Source organism: Astatotilapia calliptera, chromosome 3 (assembly GCF_964374335.1).
Source record: "Astatotilapia calliptera chromosome 3, fAstCal68.1, whole genome shotgun sequence".
NCBI classification, from domain to species: domain Eukaryota; kingdom Metazoa; phylum Chordata; class Actinopteri; order Cichliformes; family Cichlidae; genus Astatotilapia; species Astatotilapia calliptera.
In genome coordinates, this window is record NC_137424.1 from 61,339,813 (window position 1) to 61,364,715 (window position 24,903).

General features: G+C 39.4%; 2 protein-coding genes across 4 annotated transcripts; both read right to left on the minus strand.

Annotated features, from left to right (window-relative positions):
- Positions 1-2,666: 2,666 nt before the first annotated feature.
- LOC113030580 (uncharacterized) lies at positions 2,667-14,804 on the minus strand. Of its 3 annotated transcripts, none has more exons than XM_080293142.1 (6): positions 13,949-14,804; positions 12,239-12,309; positions 8,316-9,355; positions 7,963-8,118; positions 6,858-6,950; positions 2,667-3,542 (listed from the first exon to the last, which is right to left on the minus strand). In XM_080293142.1, exons 3-6 carry the CDS (start codon positions 9,345-9,347, stop codon positions 3,264-3,266), a joined length of 1,560 nt encoding a protein of 519 aa, XP_080149268.1. In that variant the 5' UTR covers positions 9,348-9,355; positions 12,239-12,309; positions 13,949-14,804; the 3' UTR covers positions 2,667-3,263. The 3 variants fall into 3 exon arrangements, with proteins under 3 accessions (XP_080149268.1, XP_026037951.2, XP_026037950.2); XM_026182166.2 differs by having other exon boundaries at positions 12,253-12,441; XM_026182165.2 differs by having other exon boundaries at positions 12,239-12,441.
- Positions 14,805-21,059: 6,255 nt separating this feature from the next.
- LOC145422015 (lactose-binding lectin l-2-like) lies at positions 21,060-22,520 on the minus strand. Its single transcript, XM_080293145.1, has 4 exons — positions 22,414-22,520; positions 22,202-22,336; positions 22,005-22,113; positions 21,060-21,318 (listed from the first exon to the last, which is right to left on the minus strand). The coding sequence occupies exons 1-4, from the start codon at positions 22,471-22,473 to the stop codon at positions 21,242-21,244; spliced, it is 381 nt and encodes a 126-aa protein (XP_080149271.1). The 5' UTR covers positions 22,474-22,520; the 3' UTR covers positions 21,060-21,241.
- Between the last annotated feature and the right edge of the window lie 2,383 nt (positions 22,521-24,903).

Consider the following 24,903-nt stretch of genomic DNA (forward strand, 5'->3'; position numbering starts at 1 on the left):
GAATTCATGGATTTTTTTTTTTTTTTCACATTCTGTCTCTCACAGTTGAAGTGTACCTCTGGTGCAAATTACTGACCTCTGTCATCATTTTAAGTGGGGGAACTTGCACAATCGGTGGCTGACTAAATACTTTTTTGCCCCACTGTAGATGTGGCAATCCCAGTGGAAGAAGAGCCACAAGAAAATTAATAAAGAGAAAGTACAGAGAGCTGAAGTAATGACTGGAGCAGATCTTAAAGGTCAATCCCAAAGTAATCCCAGGGATAACAGGAACATTTGCTTCAGTTTAGCTAAGTTTTATTTATATACCATCGAATCTCAGCAAAAGGCATATCAGTGTGGTAGAACTTTATAATGTCACACTATGAAGCATTATTGAGTTATTAGTGATTCTGAAAGATTGACATTGAATAATTTTTTTAATGAAATTACTGAATTTATTTTTTAAAATTTGCAGATTCCAAGTGTTGTGATGTCTGCAATGTAACTCACATCAGCCATCTCTCTATGCTAAGGAAAATCAAGACATCTGGGCTGACATTGAAGCATAAAATTCCCATGAAAACACAAACCAATGTATAATAGTGTTTGTGTTATGCTGTCTCCTACTTCTTTCATTTTCCAGTTACATTTTTCCTTTCTTGGTAGCACCCAATCTAAACATCACAATTACAAATCAACAAAAGCTACATTGTCTTTTAGGCATTGTGTCTTGAACAAGTGCAGACTGGTTGTTTTATTATAGCACTGATCTTACAAAACTGTTCTTTCTTCTGTTTTTCTTGTTTTGTTTTCTCTTTTCTTTTGGTCTTTTGTGCAATTGAAGCTTTCAGTCAAGTATCTGTCTGTGTTACATCTCATTGGGGAATTTTATATTTATCTGCAAGTGCTGGTTCTGTTATCAGTCTTAATTATATGTCCGTCTAGTCCAAACTCTGGACAATTAAAAAAATGTTGTCATAGGCATGACAGTTTGATCACCTTTTAAAATACTTTGTGGATTCTATAACCAGTATTCCTAACTTTTTGGCTGTCTCTGTACAGTTGAATTAAGGTGAAACATTAAAAAGTTAAAAATAACTCACAGAAGCTTTATGCATACCTTTTTTGTATCATGTTGACCACGGCCCCATCATGTGGTCAGATACTGCAACTACAATGGACAAGGCAAAGTAACAAAGTAAATCCAGTTATAAATGATATGTCCTAATACTTGAATAGAAAATTGGGATGACCTCTGTATTACTATAAAAAATTAGGGACTCTTTAGGTCACCAAGACTTCTTCAGTGTATTCAAGTGCAATACACATTAACCTAAAAACGTGTGTCAACACCAAATGGGAACTGAAAAAATAAGCCATATCACAAGTACTCAAAACCTGAAGATCATGTAATAGCCAAGTCCAAATTTATAAACACACACACACACACACACACACACACACACACACACACACACACACACACACACACACACACACATATATCTAAATGCATTTCTGCATTTAGATATATGCATTTCTGGCTGATTACCTTTAACTCTTTAGTTAGAGTGAATCCTATTGAGTTTAAAACTAAATATGTACCTACTTTGACTACACAGTGGTGGATGAACATATATTGGTTGTTTGAGAAAAGAATAATAGCTGGATGCCTTTGAATGAAACTGGTCACATGTTCATGGGTCTACTCACACATTTCAATGTTTAACATTTTAATGATACACTCTAATAAATAAAACATTGGTTCAAATAAAAAAAACATGTTAACGTTTTCCACTAGAATTTTTGAGTTAAGCCAACTTCTGGCAGAATAGCATTAATTCAAAGCAATATTTTTGAGTATGGTGAAGTAGCTTTTTTGGCCACAATTAAAAACATTCTTAAGTAAAATTAACTTAATAATTTTCGACTAGAACACAAAAATTTAAGTTGATCCAACGTGAATTTTATGTATAGTGAAGTTACTTTTTGGCCACAATTAAAAACATTCTTAAGTAAAATTAACTTAATAATTTTCGACTAGAACACAAAAATTTAAGTTCATCCAACGTGAATTTTATGTATAGTGAAGTTACTTTTTGGCCACAAAAAAAAACACATTCTGAGTAACATGAACTTAATAATTGTCAACAAATACACAGGAATTTAAGTTGATCCAAGATTATATTTATGTATGGTGAAGTAACTTTTTGAACAAAATAAAACACATTTATAATTAAAATGAACTTAACTGTCGGCATAAATAGTATTTATATTGGTCAAATATGATATTTTGGTTACAGTGTAGTAATGTTTTGGTCCTACAGGAGATTCTATAAGGGCATTTACCTGTTTCCCAGCAGGCTAAGTCGCTCCAAAATACAACCTTGATCAAAAGCTGTGTCTTATAACCATGACTACCGCGTGGGCAGGCTCATGCATGGTGGTGCCTGCCCACAAAGAAGTCAAGGTTCTAAGACCTTAGAAACTTGTCGATCACTTTTTTCCCCAAACGAAGGTCAGCCTTAACATGCGCTGTGTGTGCTCTTGTGTCATGACCTTCAGAAAAAGAAATGGATGTTGTGTGTATTTGTTTGAATGCGGCAGATGTGATGCCAAATACCTGGACATCAGCTAAGGGACTCGTACCTGGTGCTTAGAAAGAATAGAAATTCAGACAGATGTATTCCAATGAGTTAGACCCATTTAATTACAATAACAAACATCACAATTCTTTAACGTGTGTGCGAAGTGCAAGATTTGTGGGCTTCAGTTTCCTAGAACACAAATTGCCCGCTGAAACTTAAGGAACTGTTTATTGAAATTGTAATACAACCTACTACTTGAATCCTCTTTTTTTTTTTTTTACTTTAACATGTGACAGTGAATCAAAACAAAAGATGACAGGCTGCTATACATTAAATGCACTAATTTAAACATAAAATGATCAAAGCTTCTTTCATTCAACTTTGTCAGCACTCTTACAAAGTATTCTTGATTCTCTTCTATATTTGACTTTTCACCCTCAAGATTAAGGCCAGCTAAAGAGGGCATTACACAAACTTTAAAACACACCAGTACCCTCAGAACACAGGTCATGGGAGAAATTAAACGCATTCCTTAAAAATGTGCAAATAACAGCATTTAAGACACGGCAAAACATTAACTCAGAAGACTTAAGAACAGCGCTTTAAAATTTAGTAAAACACATTCAAGTAGTGCCAGAAATGCAGGAATAAGGATTTGTGAAACTCACTCACGAATGGTCTATCAAGTCTGCTCTAGAAAATACCAAACTTAAGATTCATTACTTTAGAGCTGGCTTTTTGTCCATCAAGCTCAAGGCATAGTTTTTGAAATACCTCAAAGGTAAATTTCAGCTGCTTGGGATAGGTAAGGTTCAGAGCGTAGATTACTCCCATCATCAAAGCACAGGATCTGGCAACATCAATCCTCTCCAGGATCTTGGATCCCTCAACGATGATGGTTGCAGGCCCATCACCAATGATAGCAATCTTCATGATTTGCATTGCAAGGTCTGCGTTGAGCTCCTCCTCATCCTTGTAGGAGAAATTAAATGTTAGGATGTATAAAATACATAGCTCAAGCACTTCAGGATGACGTGCATAAGGGAATGAACCACTATAGGTAGGACAATAAGCTAAAACAGGTTGTCTTTTGTGTTTTTCAGTGATTTTACTTTGTCATTCTGTAAGTTTTAAAAGCTAAATTAAACCATAATCCACGTTTAAAATAAAAAATGTCTTGTTTTTCACAGTTTTGTTTTTCCACTTTGAAAAGAAAATCTAATAAATCATTTTTAAGGGTTATTCCACTTCTAAGTGAAATTTTATCTATTGCCATATTGTCACAGTTAGAAAGTGAGAAACATGCCTTTTGTAAACAGCACACTAATTCTCCTGATCCGGAAGCAATCCATTTGCTTTAGCAGAGCATAAACAATGTAAGTGAATAGCAGGTGCTAGCATGTTGTGTGCAAAAGTGATTAAAATGACTCAGTAATGAAAACAAATATTTCTTGGGAGCTCAGTAATCATGTTCACGGCAAATGAAAAGTGCAAAAGTAACACAGAAGATTTGCAGAAGCTGATTTAGACTTGAGACTACATTGCAGTTACGACAAACACTGCTGTAAACATCCACTGCATGGTGAATGGATATAACGCAACAGTTGAAAAAGCCTCCAGCTTCCATAAACAAACACACACAGCCACTACTATACAAGCATAGTAAGCTGCAGTAACAATGGATGGGTCTTTGATTTGTTGAAGAAATATTGCACAAATAGCATGTTGGTTTATAGACACTGGTCGGCAGTGGCTTCAACTGCTGTGTTATAACCATGTGGAGGCTTACAGCAGTGCTCTGTCGTAATGTAGTCCCAAGTCTAAATCGGCTCCTGAAAATCCTTCATGTCAATTCATACTTTTCATTTGCAGTCAGCATGATTGTTGAGCTCCCCAGGAATACTTGGTATCATTATTGAGTGATTTTAATCACTTTTGCACACAAAATGCTAGTACCTGCCATTCACTTCCATTGTTTATGCTCTGCTAAAGCTGCTGCCAGATCAGGAAAATGACTGCGCTGGCTACAAAATTTTTTATCCTGTGTGTTTATGTTGCACCTTATCACGGAAACAGGTTTCTATTCAGCAAATTATGTTCAATGACAATGGCAATAAACATCTTTGGATTGTAATTCTGAAATGCTTTTTTCTCACTTATACATGGCAATAGACATATCTTCACTTAGGGTTGGAATGTCCCTTAACTCATTCAGTGCCAGCCACTCTCAGATTTCATACCCCCCTCAGTGCCAGAGATATTTAGCATTTTCGCTGATTTTGAAGGCTCACAGAATATTTTGTTCTATGACTATGTGAATTCTGAAACCACCATGACAAAAATGAGTCTCTCTTCCCCACCCCACCTCCGAAGTGGCCCGAGTGAGCCCCAGGCTCCAGGCCCCGATAAGCAGCCGCCAACAAGTGAGCCGGTGTGTACCCGGACGCCCACCCCCAGATACAAAGAACCACCAACGCACCGACACCTGAGGGAGTCCGCCACCGGCAGGGGAAGTGGTGGTGGGTGGAGATAGGCCTCCAAACCTTGGAGGGCCCGAGATGTCCCCAGAGAGGTGGCGTCTGATACCCAACCTGACATATAGACACAAACATACAGGCACACACAGACACAAACATCCATTCCCACCCTCATGTGCACTTCACACTCAATCGACGTGGAGACAGACATAAAGAGATGCTGTACACACGATCACACTCCCCAAGCGTACTCTACAAACCGGGTCTAGGTACCCCTGCCCCTGGAGGGGGGAACTGCACCCAGACCCAGGTGGTGTTACCCTTTTCCCTGCGGTGGGGAGAGGCAGACCGCCCCGACTCCGCAGCAGCAGGGAGGCCCCACACCCCAGACCGCAGTCGGACGGCCAACTCCTCCTAGCCCCCCCGCTCCAGCAGGCCGCAGAGAATGGGGGTGAGAGAAGACTCCAAACCTCCCTCCACCCGCTCATTGTAGCGTTGATGCATGTGTGTTCTAAGGTGCAATTAAAACCCAGGAGGGCATGGAGCTACCTGCCAGAGAGCAGCAGGTAAGCGCATAGTCCCTCCTGTTAGCCCTCAATGTCTACGTGTATTTAACATTGAGAGGTGGGCAACGACGCCAGGGGTGAGGTGTACACCCTGATGATAACTTGGACTCCGTGTATCGTGCCCACCCCCAAGATCCTATATGTATGTGTAATGAGGGTGTGAGTAATGTGAATGTCTAAGTTGTGGGATAAAATTGAGGCAGAGGTAGCCAGAAGGGGACAGGGGGGGGGGGGTAGCCTCCTCTGCACCCTAGTGACATACCCCTACTCCGAGGCCCTGCATGTGTGGGTGGTTGTGGTGGAGCGGGAAGAGGGAGGCAGCCGGAGATGGGGAGGGAAGGAAGGGAGGGGCAGGTGACCCCTCCCTGGGGCCAGCTCCCCCGCTGACCCCAGTAGGCACCCCCATACTCCGCGACCCGCCAGGGAAAGGGGGCCCAGGCCCATCCAGACCGGGGCCCAGCGCAGCAGCGCCCCCCGGCCCCACAGAGCCCGGGACAGTCCACCCAACCCCATCACAGAGAAAACTGCACCCACCCCACCATCCACTCATCTTCCAGACTACATGAGACAATAGACGCCCAGGCTGAGATCTTCCTCCACCTCTCCTGTATCTCCCCCTCCTGCAGAGAGTTCCTGAGTGGAGGAAAGCTCCTGCAAGGTGTGGCAATCTCCCCCACCGGTTGAAGAGCCCCACAGGCGGCTCGACACACCGGCGGCACCCTGCGCCAGGGATGGGCCCCCATGCACCCACCCGCCCACAACCCCGGCAACACACAAACCAGGACCCAAGGCCCGGCCAGGGCCCCGGCCCAGAGACGGATCGCCCCCAGAACCTCACGCCTTCAGAAGTTTCTAACAGGAGATACTGGTCAGATAAATCCGGTTCATGTTCACTGGAATTGCTATAAAAACCATGACGTCAGGCTGCAGACACCTCAAGCTCGAAATGACGAGCTGGATCAAAAATCGTGCCACAATACTCGTTCTCAGTAGAGCCGACTGTCACGCTGGTGGGATTTTATCCATGTAATCAACTCCACCACCTTCTCAATTCAATAAAAAGCTCAAGAGGCGTCTATGGCACTGAGCGTTCGGATTCATTTTGACGTCTAAAGACGTCTATGGCACTGAATGACTTAAATACTCAACCCTGAACAGAAAATCCAATGAACAAAACACAAAGACCCTACAGAGACATGCATTCAAAACTAAACAAAAAATTAAAAACCAACTCAAGTACTTACGCTGTATTGTTTGAAAAGATCCTCCTCCTTCTCTCCAAGATAGACTATGAGGCAGCGAATAGCAATTTCTCTGCGCTTTTCAACTGTGTTGTCCTGATTGATAGAAAAAAATAGATGTGTTAAAAAAAAATCAGATGTAAGTAGCTTACTTCATATACTGAAAATTATATCCATAATGATATAGCATTTTTTTAAATTAAATAATAAAAAAGTTCATTTGGAATAAGGTGGAAAAGGTGATCTGGCTATTCTCCTGAGTTTCTTATTGTTTGGGACCTGCTTACTCCGCACACAGTGGGGGCATGGCTGTCTCACTCTGCGGAGACCTGAGAAACGCTGCGCTTGTAACCTGGACATTCCTTCTTCATAAGTAAAAACACTAAAATAAAGATACATTTTGTTGTACTTGTGCTCTGAACTTGTATAATAACAATAAATATCCATTCATTCAATTACAATGTAACTGGCACAGATACAGTCTTCCTCCATGTTATGTATTGTTAACGTTCTTGCGCGTGTGAAACACTTTATGTAAATCATAGAGCTTTATTTTAAAATAATAAAAAGTGTATATTGTACAGACGACATATTTTCTTCTTTTGCCCTGCCCTAGATGCAAGTGTAACCAAAATATGAACAATTTTGGAAAAAAATAGTGTTAGTATACAATGGACCTTCTTCAAAGCAGCCATATCAACATTTGAGATGGTAAATGGTAAATGGCCTGCATTTGTATAGCGCTTTTCTAGTCCATAGGACCCCAAAGCGCTTTACACTACATTCAGTCATTCACCCATTCACACACACATTCACACACTGGCGATAGCAAGCTACATTGTAGCCACAGCTGCCCTGGGGCGCACTGACAGAGGCGAGGCTGCCGGACACAGGCGCCACCGGGCCCTCTGACCACCACCAGTAGGCAAACACGGGGTTAGTATCTTGCCCAAGGATATTTGGCATGCAGCCAGGATGCAGCCTGGGATCGAACCACCGACCTTCTGATTAGTGGCTGACCTGCTCTGCCACCTGAGCTACAGCCACCCACATGAAAAAAGTAAGGCAGATGCAAATAAAGGTCTATTCATAAAGTTATTCATTATACCTGCAGAAGCATGTCCTTAATCTGCCTCATCCTCAGACCTGCAGCTCCTCCTTTTGACAGGGTCAAGGCCATCAGTTTTGGGGTGCATTGGTCAAGCCTGGCCAGAAAGGTTGATTCAAGGCTGACTGTTGTTATCCTCTTAAATTCTTCACATATCTGCAGGGCACACCAGAATAAAATACAACAAGAGACATAAGCATAAATAATTCCAAATCCAAATGTGCATTTGTAAACATTTAAATGTATTAGGTGTAAATATATGCATTTCTAAATTTTTTATTTATCTGACTTCTAGTTGTAATTTCATCAATCCCCAACACAAAAACACTGGTTTAATAAACATTTTCTCTCACCTGTACTTCGCTAAAAAGAGCAGGCCAGCGCTTCATGAAGTCACTGATGGCAGGGGCCTCTTTCACTATTTCCTCCCGACGAAGGCTGAACGTCTTGTCCATTTTCTGAGCTACCATTCTGGAGTTGTCCCTTTTCATCACTTCACTCAGTAGCTCGATTCTCTCTTTTTCCAAACTTTCACTAGTTTCACCTTGAGCATGAGGGGGTAGGTAGTTCACCTCAGCCTTCTTTGGTTTTTTGACATTCTTTGCCGGGTATTGGTCACATGTCATTTTCCTCTTAAGTGAGTTTACTTCAACTTCAGGGCAGCCGAGACCTCTAAGCTTGCTTCTGAAATTGTTCATCTTGTACTTTAGACGCTGCGCCCACCCATAGCATCCATTGAAGGACCCTGGTTCTTTCAGGCAGGGATGCTTTAGAGTCAGGGCCTCTGCAACCTCACTGATCTGCAGACTGGATGGATAAGCAGTATACTTATAAATAGCTTCTGCTAGTTTTCTAAGTATGTCAGGAAGCAGTGGAATTAAATCTTTTGTAGGGAGAAGAGTCCCATCTTTTTGGAAGCGCTCGTTGGCTGACCGAATTTGGATCTCTGTGAGGTCAGAAAACCTGGGAATCTGAAATTGAACAGGCCAGCGCTGGTAACGGTGCCCTGGACTATCTTCAGATGTGGAAAGAATCAGAGTGTCATTAGTTGACACAGATGAGGTGTCAACAGAGTCCTCCTCAGATGGATTATCAGTCACGTTGGTCACATCACTTAAGGTCAAGGTTATTGTAGGCTCCTGGTCCTGGAGAAACACAATCTTGATTGTGTCCTTGTCCTTAAGGTCAGTTGTCGAAACAAGGGTAAAAAACTCATCACCAAAATCAGCATCTTTATAGTGAAGACAGAAGTCTCTTGTAATGGAAAAGGTATCACGGATGGCTGAATAAAGGTCATCCACCGTTTCTGGGATTCCAGATGGTAGTACAACTTTACGGACATCATGATCTGCAAGGATCACTCGAAGTTGAGACGGTTGTGACATTAGGTAACCTGTAGACCAAATTTTTGACATGTTTCTGTAATTCTTAGTAACAGCGAAATAGTGCATAATATAATAAAATTTGATCTCCATGTATGGAAACTAGGAGCCAATTAACTATATGCCATCTCTGAAAATAGTAGAAAGACTGAGATTTGGGTTTGTCTTTTTTCAGCTGAAAATCTCCACACAAAGTATGGAAATCATTTATGGAACATAAATGCTGCACTTAAGAGTCATAATGGTTGTTCCGCCACAAATGTAAGAAATCAAGGGGACCGTGTCTGATAACTCAGCTGCCTCTATGACTTTCACTGTACCAGTTTTCTCAAGCACATAGCTCCTCAGATGTTCAATTGACCAAGCAGTTACACCTTTCACTATGAATCCCACATTGCCTTTCAAAACCACAATCTGGATCAACTCCCCAAAATCTGGTAGACCACCAGTGGAACCATAAGCCAGGATCATTCCACTAGTGTACTTGGTGCCTCTGTAACACACACTTTTGGCTATCTGGACACATGTCTCACCAGGAAACTTAGCCTGCAGTGCTTCTTGGATATCCTCTCGCAGCACACTAACATCCATTGTAGACAGTGTTGTAGCCTGTAGTAATGGTCTGACAGCTCTGGAATCATGTTGGTTATAAGCAAGCAACAACTGATGCTTCATGGCCAGTGACAGCAGAATATTTCTAAAACTACGAGTATGTCTGACAACACGCTTGAAAAAGCTGTGCTTTGCCTCAAACCGCATTGTCCACAGTGACACCAGAGGACCATAAGCCCTGATAAGTTCTGGATAATGTTCTAGGAAATGGTGTTTTGGAATGAGGCGTTGCTCTGGAAAAACCATGAGAAACCTGTGTTTATGCTCAGATATCTTACTGTCCAGGAAGCAAATGGTCTCCTCTGTGTGCACTTGATTCACAACAAGCTCAACAATGTCTCGAAGCACAAGAAGCAATTCCCATGCTGGGTCAGCCTCAGGGATTTTTGATCCAACCATGAGTGGCAAGAGACGAAGCAAAGCCCAGTTCTCGTGGGCATTGCCCCCCACACTTTTCCGTTGGGCAAAGTTCACAGGAACAAGCTGTGGTGCATTGGTTTTGTCCGACCATTTATAGGGGAACTCTTTGATGCATTTGTTCAGCTCTTCAAGAGTGAAGTATTTGTTGTGAATGAATAGTCTTAGGCACAGTGCTATTTCTAGGGGCACTACACCTTCAAAGAGATCATGCAACACATCAGGTGGATATCCAGACAAAACATGAAAATATTTAAGTTTTGCCGTCAGTGCACACTGTCTCTTCACTCCATAAACATGCATCAAACTGTTATTTTCCTGTAAAGCCTGGACATGCAGTGTGTGTTGTTCCGCTGTTCTGGGTGGGAATGCCTTATTTCTCACTTCACCATCTTGAAATTGTGACTTTTCACCAAGACAAAACCTACAGACATATGAACTGGAAAAGCTCTCAACAAATCCCCCCATAGAATGGGCACCAAGGTTGTCTGCAACTACACTAAACACTGTGCCTTTGACTCTTCTACCCAGTGATGGAACATACAGTCCTTCCTCCTCTAAGACCACAAGATCTTTGAGCAGTGGCTCTAACACAGCGCTGTAACCAAATCTCTTTACATCCTCAGCCTTGCAAAGAATTGCTAAGAAGATTGAGTTTAGCTCAGATCTGAGCAATGAAGGGACATCAGCTAACACCCAATATACAGATGTGATTTTGTGTTTTTTCCTGGATGTACCGAGAGGATTGCAAATCTCAAAGTCATCCACATAGAGATTTAGCGCAATTGTAAGGTCATTTTTTGAGAACAACTCGTTGGTTTTGTAAAAGGTGCCGTCATGAAATGAGTTGTACACAGTTCTCTGCACCTCTGCTTCACTCAAGATCAGGTCTAGTATATCTTTCCTGCTAAGAACCTGAAGTAAAGACTTTAGAATGGGAACATACTGGAAGCTACTCTCTCCAGTAAGAATATACTCAATCGGCTCCACGACAGAAAAGTGTTCATTAAAATACTTTCTTCTTTTGAAGGCAGAAGAGAGAGGACCACCATCACAAAGGGCAGCGCTAACAGGGTTAGCAACACATATGTTGTTCACCATTTCAGACACAATGGCTTCATCAACTTCACAGTTGTGTCTCTTCAAGCAGGACTGTAAAATGTCTTTCATGATGGGAGCGGAAGCTGAATGACAAATAAAATGCAATGACTCTACAAGCTCATCAATGCATTGGTTGGGAACATGAAATGAACTCTCTAATTTCAACATCAAATGAGCCAAGCTTCTTTCAATCAACTTTGGCAGTACATTCACATCATCATCTCTAAACTCCTCAATGTCAGATTGTTCACCCTCCTGATTAACTACATCGCTGCACTGATCTGTTTGTAAAGGCTTTTCAAACCTCTTTAAAACGTCTTCTTTAAACTCATCTAAAGAGTGGGGAGTGTGCTTGCGATGTTTATGTGACGCAAATGTTCCATAAATGTTAGTTTTGAAATTACAATTTTTGAAAACACAGGACACAGTTTCTTGCTTTTTCAAATGTTGACGAAGGTGTTCAAAATACTCTTTTTCAGTGGAAAATGTGCCCACATTACAGAACTGGCAACAGAAACTGAGTATTTCAGAGGTTCTCACTGTTGAGTGAGTTGAGTGTTTCCTTGATATGTGTGATTTTAGGCTACCCCATGACTTAAATGAACAAAAACAATCTAGGTAAGGACATGGCAGAGGCTGTACACTGGGGATATGGCGTAACCTATAATGTTTCATCAGCTCTTCCTTAGTGGAGGTTGCAAATTTACAGATTTTGCAAGGCCAATCCATACTTCATGATTCTGAATTACTCAATTCAAGCTTACTTGTTAAAGCTTACTTCAGAAGGTCCCTTGGTATTCGATACCAGGAGAAGATGATGGTTTGAGCCTTTGTCCTGGCAAGAAACACAGCAAAGTAACTGAATATTTTGGTGAGATTCCCACTTTCTTTAGAAGGCTGACCACGTCTTAACTGGAACCCCTAGATCTGCAACGCCAGGACAGTGTATAACACCAGAAAGTTGTGCCTGCACAAAAATACAAAAGATGGTATTTTCAACTTCACCTGTGAGTCTTCAATACAGTGAATCAGTTTCACCTGTCAAAGCTGTGTAAGCTAGAACCAAACATTCAAAACTACATAAACCTGAATACACTGGGTACTGGAAAGCCTAACGTGGCTTTCCATAGATCAAATATACATAGAGGTGACATGGACTGGGCCAGTCTGTTGGAGCGTGTATCCCCACCGACCGCGATCTTGGAGGGGTCTCCACTCGCCCCCAGTGCATGTATTTCTACTGAGGAATATGTTAACTCAAAAAGACAAAACTACATACATACATGCATACATACATACATACATACATACATGCATACATACATGCATACATACATTTTTTTTTTTTTTTATCAACAAAAGCAAACATAAGGTGTGGCATGACAGGACAGAATCATTTCTGACAGTAAATACGAAAAAAACCCCAAACTTTTTATACACAAGCTACAATGTCAATAATCCCACTTGATCTGTTTTCATTTCATTCTCCAAAACCAAATTAGAATCAGTGCTGAGTCAGCAGCTATGGTCATTTTTGTGCACCCTAGTGTTGCAAAAACTGGCATACTACTGAAACCATATGTGGGATTATTGACCTTTCTTGCCTTATCTGTTTGGAAAAATATTTAAACATTTTCCTTATTTACCATGGGTGAATACATTCCTCAGTAGAAAAAAAATGCACTGGCGGCGAATGGGGACCCAACCAAGATGGTGGCCCGCTATTGATTTTTTTCTTACTTTCAAACTTTATTGAGGCATATCAATGTTACAGCCAGTGCCAATGCACGTCGCCTCTACGTCTCTACAAAACACGGAAAGTCCCCAAAAATTAGGGACAGCTAACTACCCTACCATATGCGGCACAGTGCACTTTAGTCTGGTCTTTTACCTGTGAAAATAGGCCGAGCAGCCGGTGAAGAACCGCTCTTAGCGGTCAACAGACACACCGGACTAATAGCGACGGCACTTCCTGCGCAGAAGCCAATGGGGTTCAACTTCACCCCGTAACGTTACGAAAATTTAGAAGCGTTTCTTAACAATTACTAACATAAAATGCTTCCCTTCAAAAAATAAATTTCACATTTCAAAAATAAAATCACAGTGAACACAACTTAGCTTGGCTAGCTACGTTAGCATAGTAGTTTGCGCCGGGGCTAACAACGTCCGCTATCTTTTAAAAATTATAAGACAATTACAGTGGTCTGCATTAGAGTATACTCTAAAATTTAACACTGACGTTATAACATCAGTGTTAAAATTTAACACTGACATTATAACGTCAGTTTTAAATTTTCCAAAAAGAGCCCAACAATTTATGCTATCGTGGAATTAGCTGCTGTGTGTATATTAAAACACACAAACGCGGGGGCAAGCTAAGATGTATGTTATGTATGTTACGTCGTTGTTTTAAAGTAAACTAACAAAATCCAGAGCGACTGCAAATATGTGTAATTTCGCATAAAATTACTCACCGTTCGCGACGAACACAGCTCTTGATAAAACTTGAACACGTGCTGTTGAATATGTCCGCTTGAGTAGAAGAAGGGAACTGTGAGCTGTTTACACGTCATCAAGTTGTATTTTACATTGACAGAACTTAAAATTATATTGTTTTTTGATTAAAAGAAGATTTTAAATTCAGACAAATCACGATTATATATTGAGTAAAGAGGCATAATTTATGTGTCACCCGAACTCAATAAAATAAAAATTTTAATTAGGAAGTCTAACAGTATTTATGAACTTGATTTTTTATTTCACAACAACATATATATGTAAGTAATGACTAAAGGTCACATTAATTACTTTTTAGAGTGTACAGACAAGACAGAAAGAAAAGTTCGTTTTTGGACAAAGGTTTTGCTAAAAGCAGAATTTCAATACATAAAATTACTTCATTTTGTCATAATTTCATCTATTGACTGATGTTCAAAGAGGAGGATCCACAGAGCATAACCGCTCAACAATAAAAAAACAAACAAACAAAAAAAAACTTTTTCTGTGGCAATGGGGAAATACATGGTATTAAAGTCCATCTATCCATCTTCTTTGACTTTTCCACATTAGACCGATTGCTGGACTGATTGATTGATGTATGGATGGATGTATGGATGGTCAAGGATCATATATTCGCCTTTAGCCACAAACTGTGTATGTATGGGTCTACCGATACACCATCAGAAATTAGCCTCCTCCACAAGGTGCCTGGGCTGGGGTGACGAGTCTAGCCTTGGCTGGAGGTTAGATGTTTCAGGCATTAGGAGATCGAGGCGCAGACTCACAACACACTGAAGATATTATTTCCCTTGACTGGCTTGGTGCCTTGGTGTCCTCATCAAATCACTGAAGAAGTTGACGGGGAGTGTGTGGAGAGGGTCCACACTTTCCGGTTCCTTGGTGTCCTCATCTCTGCTGACATCTCCTGGACAGGAAACATCTCAGCGGTCGTCAAGAAGGCCCAACAGCAGCTGCACTTCCTGAGAGTCCTCAGGAAGTACAAGCTGAACTCCAACCTGCTGCTGACCTTCTACCGCTCGTCCATTGAGAGCCTGCTAACCTACTGCATCACGGTATGGTACGGCAGCTGCACCAAAGCAGATAGAGTGGAATTTATACCAATTCCACGTGCAATAACTCAACTGTATATACATAACACAATTTATTACATATTACTTACGGCTTGTATATTGTACATTCTATATATATATATATATATATATATATATATATATATATATATATATATATGTTTTTCCCTATGTTAATACTGTCCATATGTACATAGCGCTGCAGAACTGTACCCCCCCAGCATGTTTACACTGAGTAGGAGATGCTCTGTATCTCACTGTACAACTGTATAGTGACAATAAAGGCATTCTATTCTATTCTATTCTATTCTATTCTATTCTAAGTTGGCTGGAGAGAGGTACATCTTGGCATCACTGTTTACACCACTGTCCCTACAACCTGGACTTGGATAAATGGCAACAATAGACTGAGAATGGACAGATGTCTTTTGCATCTTGATTACATACATACATACAAAAATACATACAAATGGGTTTACTAGCCATAATAACTGCACTTTATCTACATTCCTTTTAGTCCAGGAGTGTCAATTTTAGCTGGCAGTCATGGGTCACCTACAATAAAATGGCACGAGACTGGAATAAAATGCATCCATCAACTGGAGGACTTTATTAAAGAGAATACATGTTTACACATCAACACACAGTAACAAATCCAACCTATCTGCAAGCAATTGGCTTCCTTTTATACTCGTCCTGTCTCAGGTGAGCATCTGGAATAGCCCAAGTCTGGGGGTCAGCATAAGAAATGAAAACATAAACCTCCACATGAGCAAACATCAACCACAATATAACATATGATCGACATATTCAGATTTGTAACAACTCCTATACATTACTCAATAACATTATAACTTCAACCACTTCTATATACATGAAAACACCTTAACCCCACTCCCCTAGCCTGGCACATTGGTTTGCTCCAGGAGCTCATAAGCAGGTGATTGAGCTGCTTGTATTCTTTTGTTCCAGAAAAGAAGCAACCAGGAAAGGTCAGTACTGTTACCTACTGATGGGTAGATGAGGCCTCGTGAAGCGTTTCAGCACATTCCCCAAACTGCATCGACACTGTGTCGACACAGTTTTGCTCCATACTGACACCTGCTGGACCTTAAATATCATTGCAGGCAACTTACTTGAGACTCACAACAGACACTGATTCAATGACCTAGTCATACTTATATACACTGTATACACTGTAAGGTATTGTACTTTCCATGGAATCATTTTATATCTTCTATATTACAAATATTGTAGACATGTTTAAAATATATTATGAATGACATTAAGTGAAAATTAAAATGAAAGTATTGTGAATGTAATATTACCCATTTGACTCAGAGTTTATTATAAATTTCTATTCAGAAAAATAGGTTTATCCAATGTTTTTACATTCAGTCTATTGCATTTTTTGTTTTTGTTTTTACACCATTTCCCCAGCTTTGGAAAACTCACAGGAACAGATGAAGCTGGGGTACACAAAAGCTGTAAAGCCAGGTGGATAAGGTTCTGATAAGATGTCTTCCTATTCCCTCAGTACGTTACACTCTCTCTCCACAATACTAAGGGGTTGGCAGTCCTTTATAATAAAATTCAGGACTGCCTGGTCCAGAGCAGTCTTCCTAGATGAAAATAATAAAACACATATTAATTTAAAAAAAAAAATGATGATAAAGATGTTCAGTGTTGTTATGGATTCAAATATTGGAGATGGATACAAGAGGAAGTCAAAGTCAAAGTCAACTTTATTTGTCGATTCTGCCACATGTACAGGACATACAGAGAATAGAAATTGTGTTACTCTCAATCCCTAGATAAATAGCAAATGAACATTTAAATATATTTAAATATAAAAGTGATTAAAAATGCAAGTAAAATAATTAAAAAGTAAAAATTTAAATAAATACAATTTTACATATAACAAGAAAGCTATACAATATACAATATAATGGGTAAGTGACATTGAGTGTAAACCAGGCAGAGTAGTGTACCACAATAAAAAAACCACAATAACAACACTGGTCCGGCCGGGTTGAGTCAAACGATGATTTTAATGTACACGCGTGGGAGATGGACACCGTACGCAGACAGCATCAGATCTCAAAATGGTGGAGCATTGATCAAACTCTTATAGCCTCTAGTGGCCCCACCTAATCATAAAAGCCTAAACATTCACATTCTTTCTCTCACACGGCGCCTAAGCTACGACCTTGGCTCCCTGTTTATCTGCTCCTGCTGAGATGGGGCAGAAAACTCCAGTATGTTCTGTTCTCTTCTAATCAGACAAATAAGGCGATGACTTTCTGTGAACAGTATTTCTTATAACTCAGCAGTATAATGCATCATAAAACAATATCATTCATTCACAATAAATCAGCAGTCTAATGTAATGCAAATGTAATAGTTATCACCTTCTTCTAATTCAGGAGAATAATGCAAACTAAAACTACATAATAATTCACAACCTTTAATTAGGGGTCTAACATGGCATAAGGTAATATTATAATCCCACAGTGTCTATATAGGCCTACCAGTGTTCATTCTTGGTGTGTTTGTCTCCTCATTTTCATGTTTGGCTCTGTAATGCCTAAACACTGGGGAGGTGCTTTTGTTTGTGTAAGAAATGCAGAAGAGATGTGACATTTAACCTGCATAAAATGAAATAAATAATTTACACTTCAAGTCACATTGCTGTTTTTTTCTATTCTGATAGATTACACTGAAACAAAGGCAGACAAACTATTACCTTATTTGCAGTTAAAAGATCAAAATGATCCCAGACAGCAGAAACATTTATTTTTCTTTCGGGCTCCATTTTGTTATGGAGAGATGTGTATTATTATTATTTTTTTTATCTTTGCCAGAGTAATTTTGTGTTTTTTTTTGTTTGTTTTTTTTTTGGTGGCGACTCATTCTGTTGGCAGATATGGATGCGGTACCTTTTAAACACAGTTTGGCACGTTGGCAATTAGCGATACAGCAGCTGTATCGATCACGTGACTTTTTCTTAAAGCGACGCACGCACCGATACAGGCATCGCTAGGTGAGCTTGATACATGCGTCGATGCGTCAGTGTTGCTGGACCCATCACTACTGTTACCACTTCTTTTTTTACATATACGAATAATTTAGGTTATACACAAATGATTAAATGTGACCAGCTGTAACTCAAGTTCTTTTCCTTACACAGGTAGGGTGGCCGGTCCCCCTGTCTGTTCACCTTTCACAAGCAGTCACTTAAATACTAACTCAAAAAACCTAATAAAAAATGTGTTTTTCTTTATTATATAGTTTATAAATGCCAGTCAGTCAAATTAATAAAAATACAAGTAAGGGTAATGGAACCCCTAGACGAAAGCTCGTTTTGCAGTATATTTCACAATATGAAAAGGTCATCATCCCGGAGTCTTCCTGCGCTGGCCTGCCTTGTCTGACTCTCTTTCTTACTCTTTTTCTCCCTGCTTTTGTATGTGTGTTTATGTTTTGGGGCGTGTTTTTTTTATTTAGCTCTTACAGCATCGGTTTCCCTCCAGGCTTCCCCACCCAGATGTTAAACCTTGCCAAAGATCTGCAATATTAACCAGTCTGGTCCTCATGGGGTCATCAGAGTGACTATTTTAGCCTGAACCACTCCCTTAGTCATTGTAAGATTGTTGCACTGGCTTGAGGTTTTGTGTTGTGGATTCTGTCCTGGTTATGTTTTACATCAGTTTGTTGTCTTTAGTGCTGGCTAGATGCTGAAGTACCATGACCAAAGCTTGACATCTGAACCACAAAAACCTTTTCAGATCGTTCTAGCCTTACTGATTACAGAATTTCTTGGAGGTTTAAATGTTAAAGTGCTAAAGTCACACATTATAGATTTAAATAAAAGTGGAAAAAAAATGGTTTGAAGGTTACAAAACTCAGTTCACAACTAGACTTTCTGATTTACAAGTACAAAATATTTATGACCACAATTTGAGCCCATAGCTTTTCTACTAGTTGGGGCGACTATGCAGAAATATGCTGACAGTCTGAGGAATTTTTCGGACATTTTCTCACAAAGTCAAAGACATTTTTCAAATTGAAAAGGAAAAAAAAGAACTTGTGAATTCCATCAGAGCTCTGAGTGTAAGGATTGTTTCATATGGCAATTTATTGTGAAAGCTTATTTTTTTTAAATGCCCTGTATTTGTATAGTGGAAGTGTCTTGCCCAAGGACACAACGACTTACCTAGTAATTGCTTAGGCTGCTACAATACTTAAAGTTATTTACAGAAGAATTTGCATCTGTTTCCCAGGAAAACACTTCAAAATTAAATGAGATTAAGTGAATCCATAATATGGCTCACACCCCAGAAAGTACAGGGTACTTACAGTGCACTTGTTTCATTGTTTCCTGCAGAAACCTGACTTGTTGCCTGCAAATTGCCTGTAAGTACAGGGTACTTGTGCTTTATTTGAGCATCAAGTTATAAAGTGTTACCCTGTGTTAAGGTTCACAATTGAGGAGGGAGAGTACAAACCACCCTTGGTCCAGAAGCTCTTGGTCAAACAATGATTTTAATGAACACACGTGTGGGAAGACACTCTGTACGCAGACAGCCAGTAGTCCTCGACTTAATCAAAGCATGAACAGATATTTTATAGCATCAGGGTTTGATTTACTGACGCCCCTTCATGCGTCACAGATACATTTTATACATAGATCAGATCAACAACACCATGGCTTTTCACCCAGAAAATCATCTTCTATTTTCATGGCTGGTACTTTCCGTTCTTATCTTAAAGTGAATTGTTCCTCTTTCTTGCCGAGACAACAAGGACGGTTCCTCTTTTACCGAGACACTTTTGCAGTTACAACCAGACATGACTAATCTCTCCTCTAAATAAATCTAACTAATGTGTGTGTATGTGTTGACCTCACATGCTCTTTGTGTCACCTCTTCACTTCCAACCTGCTGTGTCTCGTCCTCAAATGCTCTTTCTCAATTCACCTGTTGCACTTCTGACCTTTCACTAGACCAGAAGCTCACTGGGACTATGTGTATGTCTTCTACTAAATAAATGTTTTAACCAAGAACCTCTACTAAAACCTTAATATAAAATGATCTGATATATAAGTGTTTTGTAAGCATGTATTGCAATTCCTTCTATGGCTCCAAGTCACTTGCACAATAGATTGTCCGAACATCGCGCCGAACAAAGCTTCCGACCCCCAATTAATTGACCGAGCTCCAACTCTTTAATAAGCACAGATATGCATTGTGTATAAAATAGTCATAACTGCTTAAGGCCTTCTTAAAGCTATCTGTTACATTGTTAAAGCCTCGTCTTAGCCTGCTGCTCAAAATAACTTCCACTTCTGCAAAACTCTCCAAGCCTGTTTCCTGTCCTGTTACTTTTAGCCTTTCTGAAAGACACACTGTTTAACCCCTGAATGCAATATAAACTCCAGATTATATTATTAATGCAATGGTAATAATGATGATTATTCAACAATAGCAGTAAAATAATTTCCCTGCTCCACACCTGATATGTTCTCTGTCAACCATCTACTCTTTATAAATTTAAGGAACAAACTTAAAGATAAGACTGCAACCTAACCAAATATATTTTAAATGGATAATTCAGATAATTAAGAGCAATGAGTTTTCAGTGAGTTTACAATACTTTAGTCAGACTGCAGCCTATTCTGGTGTCTACCATTGACTTTCCTTATCTTAACCCAGACATGCTGCAGTTTGGAGGAACATCTCTGTAACCAGCAGGGTCGGTAGCCATGCCTCCACCCTGCTGGCTGTCAGAAGAACATGATTGACAGTTTCTATGTCACCATGAATAAAAATCTCATCCCATGGAAGGCACAGCTCCTTCGGGGCATTTGGACATGAATTTAAAAAAAAAAGAAGTATTCAATTGCTTATGGTAGGGTGATTAACACATCACAGAGAAATTTCTTTCAATGATAATAGTTTTAATTTAAGAATGAAATACAGTTCACTCTACAAAGTAAAGGTCTACAGAAAGCTTTCTTTTAATCGTACAGAAAATTCAGCTCCAGTTCATTGCACATGATGCCTGATTGCTTGCATCATAGCGATGGTGTGGAAATACAGAGAAAGAAACAGCACTGAGAAAGAAAAACACAGATCTTTGTGCTTTTTACTGATGCATTATAGAGTTGATTCACAATTACATAATAATGTTTCCACAGATAGACGGGAGCTCAGTTTCACAGTCCATGCTCTCTAAGCATCCACTCTTTTCCTCTGCAAGAAAACCAAAATAAAACACAAAAATCACACTCAGTCAGTGCTACTCAGACTAAAAAGGTTTCCAACATGGGGTGACAATATTTAGCAAATAAGTGTAATTTTAGTTTGTTCAGTACTAACTGTGAAATTACAGTATTTGTAAATGGTAATGGTATTTACATTAAAGGGTATTTGTCAAGAAGACTGACACAAACAGTGATTAGCTGTTTTACTTCCTGATTCACAGCCATTTATGTTACTCAATTCAGTGTTCTGTGCCTATATATAAATGTCCCTGTCTTTTTAATCTGTTTCACCCACCATGTTTGTACACAATACTTACAGTTATTTTTTGTACCGCACAATTAACATCTTAGTGAGTGGACAACATTAATCCACATATTAATAACCCAGTACATAGAAGTTTTGAACATAACATGATAGCTTTGTGTAACTTCAGAACACTGTATTTTTTTTTTATTTCTAAAATCTCAATTATTTAATGATGCATCACTGGGAACACAAACTGTAAATATTCTAGGATAAGAAACAATGCTCAGTGCAATAATAAGAAAAGAAAAATGTACTTTAATACATACTTTTAAAACACTTGATAGAGTAGTAATGAGTTTGAAGTGATAATCAAAATAAATGAATCCAAATAAGATTGTTTTGTTTTTTTAAACACTTGACAGACTTACCAGTAAAAGTTATTTGCAAACAGTGGTGCTCATCTTCGGCTGTGTCTCCATTACAAAAGTCAGCAAAAGCAGACATTCCCAAATAATCACTCCAGGACCAAGAAGGATTCTGTTAAAGCAAAATAAAATATTATATAAATTCATATTCATAAAAAAAAACAATTGTTTCTCAAAATCTTAGACATCGTGCTATTTACCCCTGGACTATTATGGCCTCCAACCCAAAATTCTCCATGATCATGTCCAGCACGCTTCAGCTCCGCTTGAATCTCATAAGCTTGAAAGTCATCATACACAGATGCAAGCTGTCCTCCATGAGAGTGACAGTTATTCTACGATGGAGATAAACAGCATGGAGTGACCAAGAAAATGTAAGATTTATTAATAGGAAAAAAGTCATCCTTGTTACCTGAGCATCGTCCCAGGTCATGTTTTCTGGAACAAAGATGAGGCACTGTTGACTGTGCATACTCCATCCATCTGGGCAAGATGGATGCCAGCCCCCAAATGAGTCATCTGCAAACAAATAACAAATAAAGAAGAAAGCATGAAACTGAGTCTGCAGTGCAGATTTAATTTTAAAGAAGGAAAAAATAAAATAAATTCATATACTCCAATAACTATACCCACCTTCTGTAGATGGGGGTGCTGGTGGTGTTACCCAAAAGTCTGCATCTACAAGAGTTAAAATGTTTTTTAGTCGCAATTAATTTTTTAGGGTAATAAATGTATTTATTAGTGGATCAAAAAAAATATTCTCATTAAAAGACAACTTTTAGATTCACCTGGCACAATTGTTTCCTCTGGAAGAGCTGCAAAGACAGTTTGAACCACAGATATTTTTTAGTGTATCATTGCTGTGGTGTCATTGATTACCTTCTACGTTCTACAACATTAAAAAGAAATACAAAATGCAGGTAAATTACAGAAGTGAAGAGATACTAGCAAAATGTAAACTAAGAAATAAAAATGTTACCTAGCATGTCCTTATATACAGTATAATCACTGTATGATTACATAAGCTTATAATGTGTATCATATTACATTATTGTACAATATTTTTTTAAACAACTAAATAAAGAAGAAAGTATGAAACTGAGTGTACAGTTGTGGCCAAAAGTTTTGAGAATGACACAAATATTAGTTTTCAAAAAGTTGCTGCTTCAGTGTTTTTAGATCTTTGTTTCAGTTGTTTCTGTGATGTATAGAAGTATAATTACAAGCACTTCATGAGTTTCAAATGTTTTTTATTGAGAATTACATCACGTTTATGCAAAGAGTCAGTATTTGCAGTGTTGGCCCTTCTTTTTGAAGACCTCTGCAGTTGTCAATTAACTTCTGTGCCAAATCCTGACTGATGGCAACCCATCCTGTCATAATCACTTCTTGGAGTTTGTCAGAATTAGTGGGTTTTTGTTTGTCCACCTGCCTCTTGAGGTTTGGCCACAGGTTCTCAATTGGACTGAGGTCTGGGGAATTTCCAGGCCATGGACCCAAAATTATTTGTTCCCTGAGCTACTTACGTATCACTTTGGCCTTATGGCACGGTGCTCCATCATGCTGGAAAAGGCATTGTTCTTCATCAAACTGTTCTTGGATAGTTGGAAGAAGTTGCTGTTGGAGGGTGTTTTGGTACTATTCTTTATTCATTCCTGTTTTTTGGCATAATTGTGAGTGAGCCCACTCCCTTGGATGAGAAGCAACCCCACACATGAATGGTCTCAGGATGCTTTACTGTTGGCATGACACAGGACTGATGGTAGCACTCACCTTTTCTTCTCTGGACAGGCCTTTTTCCAGATGTCCCAAACATCAGAGAAAATGACTTTGCCCCAGTCCTCAGCAGTCCACTCGCTGTACATTTGCAGACTATCAGTTTGTCCGTGGTGGGTTTTTTTGGGAGAGAAGTGGCTTCTTTGCTGCCCTTCTTGACACCAGTCCATCTTCCAAAAATCTTTGCCTCACTGTGCGTGCAGATGGACTCACACCTGCCTGCTACCATTCCTGAGCAAGCTCTGCACTGGTGGCACTCTGATACCGCAGCTGAATCATCTTTAGGAGACGATCCTGGTGTTTGCTGGACTTTCTTGAGCGCCCTGAATCCGTCTTCACAAGAATTGATCCGCTTTCCTTCAAGTTCTTGATGATGTGATAAATGGTTGATTTAGGTGCAGTCTTAGTAGCAAAAACATCCTTGCCTGTGAAGCCCTTTTTATGCAACGCAATGATGGCTACGTGTGTTTCCTTGCAGGTCACCATGTTTAATAGGAAGAACAACGATTTCAAGCATCACCCTCCTTTTAATGCATGCAGTCTGTTATTCTAACTCAGTCAGCATAACATAGTGATCTCCAGCCTTGTGCTTGTCAACATTCTCACCTGAGTTGATGAAAACATTATTAAAATGATCTCAGCAGGTCCCTTTATGGCATGAAATGCTGAATGATGAAATGCAGTGGAAATTGAATTTTTGAGATTAAGTTCATTTTCATGGCAAATAAGGATTTTGCAATTCATCTGATCACTCTCCAAAACATTCTACTGTAGAGTATATGGATATAAAAACTGAAGCAGCAAACTTTGTGAAAACAAGTATTTCTGTCATTCTCAAAACTTTTGGCCACGACTGTACAGTATAGATTTTTCTTATGCTCAACTTCAATTTTAAAGAAGGAAAAAAATAAAATAGAATAAAAGAAAATCACATACTCCAATAAGTACTCACCTTCTGTAGATGGTGGCGGTGTCATCCAATTGTCTACATCTGCATGAGTTAAAATGTTCTTTGGTTCCAATTAATTTTGTAGTGCAATAACTTCCATTATTTATTAATGTATTGAAAAAATATATTCTCATTAAAAGACAACTTTTAGATTCACCTGGCATGATTGTTTCCTCT